At 52.2% G+C, this 11161-nt stretch overlaps 1 protein-coding gene across 4 annotated transcripts in view; it reads right to left on the bottom strand.

Moving 5' to 3' along the window:
• The window catches only part of GLP2R (glucagon like peptide 2 receptor), a 67292-nt gene that overhangs the window by 6874 nt on the left and 49257 nt on the right, over positions 1-11161 (bottom strand). Inside the window, exons 12-14 of one of the 4 annotated variants that reach the window (XM_021066116.1) lie at positions 6677-6718; positions 5159-5701; positions 1425-1659 (exon numbers count right to left, since the gene is read on the bottom strand). In XM_021066116.1, coding sequence (XP_020921775.1) covers positions 5366-5701; positions 6677-6718 — 378 coding nt within the window. In that variant the 3' untranslated portion in view covers positions 1425-1659; positions 5159-5365. 4 annotated transcript variants of the gene reach the window in all.

Genomic DNA, 11161 nt, shown 5'->3' with positions numbered 1-11161 from the left:
ACCGGTGGGGACGTTACCGTGGAGACACGCAAAGCACTGTGGGAAGGTCTAAGGGGCCTCGGGAAGAGACACCCCAATGCGGACCCAGGGGACCGGCAGGGGAAGCAGTGTGTCTCAGACCCGGAGGCAGGAGCGGCATTTCCAGTTCCAGGCCTGTGAGGCGGCCAGTGGAGCCGGAGAGCAGCCGGGAGGAGGGTAAATTGTGAGTTAAGCCTCCAAGGCAGGCAGGGGCCGACCACGCAAGGCCCTCCTGTGGCCTTTAAACCCTGGGGTGGTGGGTTCCACTGCAGGGTTTGAAGTAGGAGGGATTTACGTCTGTAAGAGAGCCTCTGGCAGGTAGAAATAAATCACAGGGGCAAGACTGGGGCCGGAAGATCACACGCTTCGAGTCTCCCAGGTGGCCTGGGCAAGGGGCACAGCAGTGGGACGGAGAGAACAGGAGCTGCCCTGGAGATGTTTAGGAGGCAGAATCCATGGGACTGGTTACGGAGGACCCCACCCAAGTGGCCCTGTCACTCCAGGCTAACAGAAGACGTGCTAATGAGACGATGACTCCCTGGTCCTCCACTGGCCAACAGAAGATCCAACAGCCCCTTTGGCCATCGGAGGACCCAAGAGTCATCACCTAATTAGCAGTCTTCTGTTGGCCTGGGGTGACAGGGCCACATGGGCTGCGGTCCCGTACAGCTCTAGGGCACGCTGTGGGGAAGATGCTAAGAGAACTCGGAGGCAAAGTCCAACCTGACAGAAGGGACAAGGAGGCGACAGAAGTGCTGATGAGCTATGCCAACAAGACTCTTCCAGATCAAAGAGAAGAAGAGCCATCCCCAGCTGCTGTGGCACAAATATTAGTAACTCATGTAACTGAAATTCCAGGAGTAGCACCAGCTTTAGGTCAGGCTTAATCTAGGGGTTCCAACAAGGTCTCGGGGCTCTTTCTCCATCCCTTGGCTCTGATTTCTGCTGTGAAGTCTCTATCCCTAGCCAGGCTGTTCCCCCAAGAGGGCCACCAGCTGGTCCAGGCTTAGTCTCCACAGTTCCAATTTCTTTCCTCCTCCCTCTCTTCCTTCTTCCCCTTCTTTTTTTGTCTTTTTAGGGCCGCACCCACAGCACATGGAGGTTCCCAGGCTAGGGGTCCAATGAGAGCCACAGCTGCCGGCCTGCACCACAGCCACAGCCACACCAGATCCAAGCCGCGTCTGCGACCTACACTGAAGCTAGCGACAACTCGGGATCCTTACCCCCTGAGCGAGGCCAGGGATTGAACCCACCCTCTCATGGATACTATTTGGGTTCTTAACCCACTGAGCCACAACAGGAACGCCTTCACAGTTCCAACCTCAGCAAAAAAGAAAACAGGGTTTTTTTTTTGTTGAGAGTCCCCCTGGTTCTGGCTGGTTACATGCCCATCCCTAACCCAATACCTGGTGCCAGGAGGATGTCCTGCTCAGGGTGGCCAAGAGGATTTTCATGCCCATCCTTGGGGCTGAGGATGGAGTCAGGATGATTCTCACTTCATAGACTCGGAGCGGAAGACGCATGGTTTCTAAGAGGAAAATTTTGGTGTGGTCAGTAGAAGAGGGTGGGGATTGTAAAAACAGACATCCGCTACAGAGATTCTGGGGAGATCACGTCGCATCGCTGAATGTCTGCTTCCTCCTGCACAAGGAAACTCAAGGGCAGAAATGGCCTCATGAGGAAAAGCCGCGCACACTCTTCTCACAGGGTCCTGGCTGCTTGGGCTGTGGCCCTTGAGCATTTCTTAGCAGCCCTAGGCGGCACCCCAGACAGACTGACCAACAGGGCCCCCTCAGTGCCAGGTGTCACTGCCGCCACCAGGCAGCACATTCTCACTGCAGCCCAGGCAACCATGCTCCTGACACGCCCAAGGTGTGCGCTGGGCAGCTGGTGTGCCTTCTGGGATCAGCAGCCATCAATGCTTCTAGGCAGTTTCCCAGGTTACAGCACACAGTGGCTTGATGTAGCATCTCAGTTCCCAGACCAGGGGTTGAATCGGGGCCGCAGCAGTGGAAGTGCCAAATCCTAACCACTAGACCACCAGGGAACTCCCCAAGGCTGGCTCTTCAAGGCAACGGCAAAGGGAACAATCTAGGAAATGGTTTAGAAGAAGGGAGACCCTTGCCGCCCCACTTGTGACCTCTGACCTCTGCTTCTCTCCCCTCCCCCGCGGCCCATTCCTCTCTGTCTCTGAGATACTGGACCACCCAAGTCCCAGGCTTAACACTGCAGCTCTTTTTCCCACTTCTGGCCGGAACAGTGCACCATATTCTCCAGGGGTGGAGACCTTCAGCTCCAGGGAGAAACCAAAGTAAAAGAATCAACAAAATACAAATCAAATTAAAGAAACTTGTTATTTTAATTGTCAGCAGGACAAGTGCAAGCAGCGTGCGTGCGCCACCCTACCTACGGCGTGAGGGAGGAGGGCATGTTTACAGACGCTCTAAAAACACTTCCTTCCGTAGCGGCCGAGTCCTAGATAACTGACCCTAAGAGCATCGGATGCTCCCGAGAGGTTTTTGTCTTGTCTCCTTTGACTGAACGTGTTCTGAGCACCTGCCCGGACCGGCTGTGCTGGGTACAGGCTGAAATAGGGCACAACCCAGCTTTCTAGGTACTAAGAGGCTGCTGAGAAATGACAGGGGCTTTTGCAGGAAGGAAAAACTAGGACATACATTTTAATGATTGAACTATGGATATTCTGGATGCCAAAAAACAAACCTATGCTTAATTATGTACTCACCTAATGTCATTGCTTTGTTTCCTCCTGGTGCAAAGCTGAGCTGGGACTGGGGGGAGGACAAGATGAGCACCAGCCTCGGGTACAAAATTTAAGGTGGGAGAGTAAAAGCCTCAGTAACTGAGATAAATAATATTTTGATGCAGTTTCAAAAATAAAAATTAAAATATCCATGATGAGCAAAATATCAATTTTCTTTTTGGCTTTTTATAGCCACACCTGCAGCACATGGAAGTTCCCAGGCTAGGGGTAGAATTGGAGCTGCAGCCGCTGACCTACACCGCAGCCGCAGCAATGCCAGATCCAAGCTGCATCTGCAACCTATGCCGCAGTTCTTGGCAACGCCAGATCCTTAACCCTTTGAGGCCAGGGATCAAACCTGCATCTTCATGGATACTAGTCAGATTCTTAACCCACTGAGCCACAATGGGAATTCCTCAAAATTTAAAATAATCAGGACCAGACCCTGTGTTTGCATCTCATGGCCTCACTTGTTCCCCCCCCCCGCCCGCCATTTGGGCCCTGGTTTCAGTAAAAGTTATTTCTACAAATGGCCCAAGGGCTGTAGTTTGTGGATTTGCTTTTTTAAGACAGTGCATTAAAATATGACTTAGCAGTGGAGAGATTTTAGTCCTCTCTTAAATGTTGCACCCAAACTGAGCGCCTTACTTGCCTCATCCTGGTCCCTGCCCTGCTGCAAAGTGTCCTTTACAATGGACTTGCCAGATAAACTGCAGACTGTGCAATTAGATTTGAATTTCATATAAGGCATGTCCCGTGGGATCTTCTGAAACAATGGTAGTATTCATTTATCTGATATTAAAATGGAATTGTGCCTTTTTGTTGGTTTGTTTTTGTTTTTTGTCTTTCTAGGGCCTATGGCATATGGAGGTCCCAGGCTAGGGGTCTAATCAGAGCTGTACCTGCGAGCCTACACCACAGCCATAGCAATGCCAGATCCTTAACCCAGTGAGCAAGGCCAGGGATCGAACCCGCAACCTCATGGTTCCTAGTCAGATTCGTTTCTGCTGTGCCACGATGGGAACTCCAAGGTTTTTTTTTTTGTTTGTTTGTTTGTTTTTTTTGCAGTACCCACAGCCTGTGGAAGCTCTTGGGCCAGGGATTAAACCCATGCCACAGCAGCGAGCTGAGCCGCTGCCATAACCATACTAGACCCTTAACCCACTGAGCCACAAGGGAGCTCCTGTGTATTTTTAACTGCTAAATCTGGCAACCCTACTTGCTGAGTATCCTATCACCCCTCCCCCTAATATAAGGCAGGATCTGCTCCCACAGCAACACACCCCACCTACCCTCGTACACATACATCTTACACACAATAAAGTCGACACTGCTGAGCACAGACAGCCTGCTTCCGCAGCACAGTCCTCCCTTGACCTTCCTCAGCCTCCTGCCTTCAGTGTCCGCCACTGAGCCTGACACTGACGGCCTGGCCCTCCTCAGCCACCAGGAGCATCCTCCACTCAGTTGAGTCGGGAACACAACTCAGATCCCCAAGCCCCGCCCTCTCGGCGCACGGGTCGGATCAGCCACAGTCCTCTCAGTGCGGCCAGGCCCCCTGCGGCTCTCAGCATCCCTTTCCATGCGAGGAGTGGGATGCTTATCAGTGGGGCTCGGCCTCAGAGAGAAGCAGGCGCACCTCCCAGGGCAGGAGGTACGGCCACCCAAGTATGCGTGGGAAGCCAAAAATGGCAGAGAAGGAGAGGCAAGTCAGGCTTGAAGAAGCCAAGCTCAGAAAGGTAGGTGGAGCCGGAAAAGCTGAGAACACGATGGATGGAAACTTCCAGAGGGACCCTGGGAGCTGGAGCCAACCCTCAGAGGAAGCACGGGCTCATCACAGGTCAACCAAGACTCCCCCTGCCCACGGTGGGAATGGAGATGGAGAGAGGGAGGAAAGGCTTGACAAGAGAGGGCAAGAGTGGGCTGGTGGGGGGAGGTGGCCTGGAGTCCATGCAGCCAGAGAAGGACAGATGTGTCACAGCGGAACGCCTGCATTCAGAACCCTGCCGCCGCCTCTGGCCATGAGCCAGCTCAGAGGGGCTTCTAGCTCCTGCATCCCCTGTCCAGGGTTTTCCAAGCACGGGCTTGCCGCAGAACGAACAGGATGCTTGTTACCCACAATTCCCGCTGGGCAGCATCCCAGACACACCCTCGTAGGATCTCTGCCAAGAGTCAGACTCTGCGTTTAAAACACTTGGCAGGTGGTCCACTGCCACCCGACCCTGACTTCAGACCCACACCTTCCACCATGAAGGGTAAAGGAAGGAGAGCGTTTGGCCTCTATTTCATAGCAGGCATTCCTCCGTGTCACAGGGCCCCATCCACGTGAATTTAGGGCCAGCCCTAGAGGCTGGGGGGTGGGCGTTCTGGAGAACACACCTGTAGTGGAGATGAGGAGGACAAGGGCGGCGGAAGCGATGAGTGTTTATGAAGCCACTGTCATACAGAGCAGGAAAAGCCTCCAAGAAACAGATGTCTGGTTGGAGTGGGAGGGGGCGTGGGAGGAGTGCTGCCTTGGCACCCCAGTACCACAGGCCTGGCCGGCTCCGGAGTCCCCAGAGAGCAGAGTCGGCGCGGTGGCCCCGTCTAGATCTCACTCTCCTCGAGAATCTCCTCCATGGTGTGGACCAGGGTGAAGTCGCCCTCGCTGCTCTCCGACAGGCTGCTGCCCCTGGGCCAGGCTGGGTGGCCATGGCGGGGCAGGGCTTCTGCCTGCCCCAGCCCATCTGCGGTCAAGTGCAGCGACTGGCCCCGGCCAGACGAGGGCAGCGCCTTCTGCAGTGTCCCGGTGCCAGTCCCCTCCGGGACCTTCTTGGGACATTTCCCCAGGAATCGGAAGTTCTTCTCCAGGACCCAGGCTCTGCAGCCCGAGTAGTGGGCTAGCAAGAAGCGGGCCCACTGCTTCCGCAGCTCGGCCTTCACCTGCCAGGTGAGAAGGGGCGGGGTTACTGTCTCGCAGTCCACGCAGCAGACAGGGACGGAGGGGCTACGCTGGACCACACTCGGGAGACCTACCTTCCTGCTGGGGGACGAACAAAGAAAAGCAAACACAAGAGCAGAGCAGCTGGGAGTGACGCGTGAGGCCAATAAGTAGGACAAGGGGGTGAGGAGACAAAAATCTGAGATAGGGGCTCAGAAAAGGACTGTGTCGAGGTGACACTTGAGACGTGCCTGATGGATACACGGTCCCTGTCCCTGCGTGAAGATACAGAAAAGGCGGCGGTGAGGCAGACGGAAGAGGTTGTTGTCAAGAAGCTTACATACTAGGGCGAGGAGACAGAAATCAGCCTTTCACCCTGGGACGGGGGCAGGGGAAGATGCAAGGGAACAAGACATTCTACCGCCTCCTAAAGTCTGGAGAAACCTGCTGCAGCCTCTGTCCCCCATCCCACCCCCCAACCCCCGCCCCGCTTCAAGCCTCTCTGGCGGGGGTGGAGTGGAGCAGAGAGCTGGGTGTGGCACTGCAATATTAAAAATGAAAATAAGCACTGTTACCAGCATGCTGCAGAGCAGGGGTGGTTAGTATTCCCATTTTACAGACAAGGAAACTGAGGGTCCAAGAGCCTGACTAACTCAGAGTTCCTGAGTGAGTGAGTCATGGCTTAAACCCAGGTTTCTGGACTCCAGCGTTCCAGCTGGTTCCTCTCTCACACTCTGATACTCCAAGTGCCGCTCCAGCGGGGCTGCAGTTGGGTTCTGTCACCTTCATCTCAATACCTTTCCCCACTGGTCTAAGCCACCTCTCTACTGGATGCCCATGGTACCCATTTGTCCCAATGGTCACTGTACGCCCCCCACCGTGGCACCATCACGTAAATGGAACTCTCGGGGTGGTGGGGGCAGTAGGATGCCAGCCCCAGCCTTGCAGGAAGCTAGGGTGGCAGTGTGAAAACGTACCTCTCCGTTGGCAAAGCAATACTGCAAGGCCACGAGCAGTCCCTGCAACGAAAGGAAGAGGTGATATGAAGCTCGGCGCAGCAGCAGATGTGTCTGAGGGTTGCCTCAAGTCCAAAGGCTGCCCTCAGTCCTCGAAGCCCCTACAAGGCAGGCAGCTACTTGCTTACACTGACTAGAGTTAGTCCTACTGATGATGCTCACTCAGGTTTCTATGGGGTCTCTTTTTACTTTGACACCCGCCACCCATGTCAGCCGAGGCTTTGCTTAGGTGCTCATAAGTCAATGATGCTTCAACGCGAAAGGCTCTCCATCATTCACCCAATTACATCGATACCGTACAAGGCTCTGTCCCATGTCTACTTGTCCATGGGGGGCAATGGATAATATTTTTTTTTCCTGACTTGCATCCTTTCCTTTTGGAAACTGACCCTCCCCTACTCCCTGGGCTTCTGGCAGGGCTGTCAAACATGTCCTAGAATGACGTCGCCACAACACACAGCCCCAAAGCAGGGCCAATCTGAGTTCCCTCCACCAGGAAAGAGAAAGTTGCACTCTCTTCCCTGCGTTTGCCAGCTTCACAGTCAAATTAGTCTGGAGACACTGAGGGAGGGGCATCTTCCCAGCTACATGGAGAGAGGCTGTCTGAGGATAAAGCCAGCTTAGAGACAAGCAGAGGCTGGAGATGGTTAGAAAAAGATGTCTGATGATACTGTTTGAATGCCTGGATCCAGCTATGCCTGATGCTGACGCTTTCTTTTACCTGAGATAATAAATACCCTTTTCTCTTGTCAGGATATTTCTTTCGAAAAGATAGATCATTTCAGAGTTCCCTGGTGCCTCAGTGGGTTAAAGATCCAGCCTTGTCACTGCTGTGGCTCAGGTTCGATTCCTGGCCCAGGAACCTCTACGTGCCATGGCAGTGACAATGCTGGCTCCTAAACAACCCCCAAAATTTTTTTAAAAAAGATCACTCATGCCAGTGATTTCCCATCGCACTTACATGAAAACCCAATATCCTTGCAACTGACAAGGGCTTAATCTCTAAAATATACAAACAACTTATACAACTCAACAGCAAAAGAGCCAACAACCCAAGTGAAAAATGGGCAAAAGACCTGAATAGACATTTCTCCAAAGAAGATATACAGATGGCCAACGGGCACATGAAAAAGTGCTCAACATTACTGATTATTAGAAAAATGAACATCAAAACTCCTATGAGGCACCACCTCACACCAGTCAGAATGGCCATCATTAATAAGTCCACAAATAACAAATGCTGGAGAGGGTGTGGAGAAAAAGGAACCCTCCTACACTGTTGGTGGGAATGTAAACTGGTACAACCACTATGGAAAACAGTATGGAGGTACCTTAGAAAGCTATACATAGAACTACCATATGACCCAGCAATCCCACTCTTGGGCATATATCCGAACAAAACTTTCCTTGAAAAACACAAATGTACCCATATGCTCACTTCAGCACTATTCACAATAGTCAAGACACAGAAACAACCTCAACGTCCATCGACAGATGAATGGATTAAGAGAATGTGGTATATATACACAATGGAATACTACTCAGCCATAAAAAAGAACAAAACAATGCCATTTGCAGCAACATGGATGGAACTAGAGACTCTCATACTGAGTGACGTAAATCAGAAAGAGAAAGACAAATACAATATGCTATCACTTATATCTGGAATCTAATATACAGCACAAATGAACCTTTCCACAAAAAAGAAAGTCATGAAGAACAGACTTGTGGTTGCCAAGGGGGAAGGAGTGGGACGGACTGGGAATTTGGGGTTAATGGATGCAAACTATTGCTTATGGAATGGATAAGCAATGAGATCCTGCTGTATAGCACTGGGAACTATATCTAGTTACCTTTGATGGAGCATAATAATATGAGACAAGGAGTTCCCATTGTGGCTCAGTGGTTAATGAATCCGACTAGGAACCATGAGGTTGTGGGTTCCATCCCTGGCCTTGCTCAGTGGGTTAAGGATCCCGTGTTGCTGTGGCTGTGGTGTAGGCCGGCGGCTGTGGCTCCGATTCAACCCCTAGCCTGGGAACCTCGATATGCCATGGGAGCGGCCCAAGAAATGGCAAAAAAATAAAAATAAAAAATAAAAAAATAATGTGAGACAAAAGAACATATATATACATGTGTGACTGGGTCACCTTGCAATACAGTATAAAATTGACAGAACACTGTAAACCAGCTATAATGGGGAAAAAAAACATTAAAAAAAAGAAAGAAAGAAAACCCAATATCCTAACGACAGAAGCTGCAGTGATATGAGCTTGTGTCTATGTCACTGACTCCATCCTGTGCCACGCTGCCCCACCTCCCGGCCACTACAGCCCAGCCGCACGGGCCTTCTGGCTGCCTCCAGCCTCGCCAGCCAACATGTTCAGCTGCTGTATAACTAAGTGGATCAAAACAATAAAGATTTATTATCTCACATATTTCCTCTAGGCCAAGAATCTGGCAGTGGCTGAGCTGGGGCATTCTGGCTCAGGGCCATTCTTCTGGTTGCAGGCAAGATGTTGGCAGGAACGTTGGGCATCTGAAGCCTTGACCTGCTTCCCAGATGACGCAGAGGCCTGGTGAGTTGGTGCTGGCTGTTGGGAGGAGGCATCCGTCTCCCTCCATCGAGCTTCTTGAGTGTCCGCATGACATGGCAGCTGGCTGCCCCAGAGGGGGTGACCCAAGGTGGAAACGGCAACCCCTCGCACATCCTCGCCTTCCACGCCACACCCTGCCGTGTCCACGACCCCCTAATGGCCACACAGGCCGGCCCTATTCTGTGTGAGAGGGAACTGCTCAAGGCTCTGCAAACCCGGAGGTGAAGATGATTAGAGGGCCTTAGGGGCCCCCGGATATCAGCTTACATCTTCCTGGGGTCCCTTTCTGTCCTCTGGACCATTCTTTCCTCCAATCTCTGCTTAACTTGCTTCTCAAAATTCAGGCCTTAGCTCTCGCATGTCCTCAAAGAGAAGTCTTGGCCAACCACTCCATTCTTGGCAGCCACTCCAGGCACAGTCACGGTCCTCTATTCTATATTCTTCTGAAAACCAGAATTGTTCTTTGTTTGTCAACAACATAAATCTGTCCCTCCCCACCCCCTTTCCCCAACCAGACTCGTGTTTGGGGGGGGGGGCGGTTGGCCACATCTGCGGCAGGTGGAAGTTCCCAGGCCAGCAGTGACAAAGCCAGGTCCTTAATAGCTTGTCTACCAGGGAACTCCCAGACTAGCATCTTCACGTGGTCTTTTCAATGCCAGATCCGCAGCACCTGAAATGCTGGCACATGATGGGAGCTCAACAGTATTTGCTGAATGAGTGAGTGAGTGAGAGAAGGAATGAGCTGGGTTTCTGACACAAGGAAAAGAGTCTTGCCTCCTACAAGGTCAGACCATTTCTATGACAAGAGAGCTTCCCTTCTGATCTCTTCCTAGTTATTCAGAATTGTGGGCACCAGGACTGCAACGAAAACAACGGGCCACCTTTCTACAGCATTTCCATTCACAAAGCGTCCACGTTGGGGAAGCTTCCAAAAAGGGATAATGTCTTCAACTCGGGAGCATTTTCTGGATGCGCTGCTTACCTGCCAGGGGTCTGGAATCAAAGGGGCCTAGTTCATGTTTGTTTCCATCACTTCCTCAGACACCTATGCATCCTGATTCGTTAAAGAGCCCCTCGTGGTAACCTCTGTGTCACAGATTTCCCTGTGATGTGAGAGTCTGAGGGACTCGGGCTGTGTGTCCGGTCTATCAGAGCTAAATATGTGTGCAGGACCCGGCTGAGTACAACAGGGAACTATCTCCAATCACTTGTGACAGAACATGAAAAAAAATAATACAAGAATATATATACATATATGCCTGTATAATGGGTCACTTTGCTGTACCACAGAAATTGACGGAACACTGTCAATCAACTACAACAAAAAAAAATTTTTTTAAAACTGTGTGCAGGACCCAAGGTCTTGGGTGTTTCTGGCAATAAGCTCTGAAAGTGCCAGGACTCACAAGGAAAGGACACATTTCCAAACAGAGCACGAAGGTCCCAATGCAGGCGGACCCCCTTCTCTCGCGGTGACATTTCTCTCGCCCCCCGCTGCGAACAAGGGCGGTCTGGTGCCGGGACAGGAGCTGGCATTGGAAAGGAATCGTCAAGGGCGGCTCTGGGGGGAGACGCTCAGGCTCCTCGTCTCGGAAGCCCGGGATCTCCACGCTGGCTCACGTGACACGGGCACACGCTTGCACTGCTGGCGCCTGGGGACTTCTCCTTCTCTTTACTCCACAGCTACGGCTCCTAAATGAGGGCTGGTGGCACCAGTGTGCCACTGTCACATGCCAGCCTCCTTGGAGGGTCACGGCTGCCCTCACCGTTGGCTCGGCAGGGGTCATTGGCCCCTGGGAACAGGACATTAGAAGGCGGAGCTTTCGAGGCACCAGAACTCTCTCGAATG

This window comes from Sus scrofa, chromosome 12, assembly GCF_000003025.6.
Source record: "Sus scrofa isolate TJ Tabasco breed Duroc chromosome 12, Sscrofa11.1, whole genome shotgun sequence".
Classification (NCBI taxonomy): domain Eukaryota; kingdom Metazoa; phylum Chordata; class Mammalia; order Artiodactyla; family Suidae; genus Sus; species Sus scrofa.
This window is presented reverse-complemented; position numbering and strand designations above follow the sequence as displayed.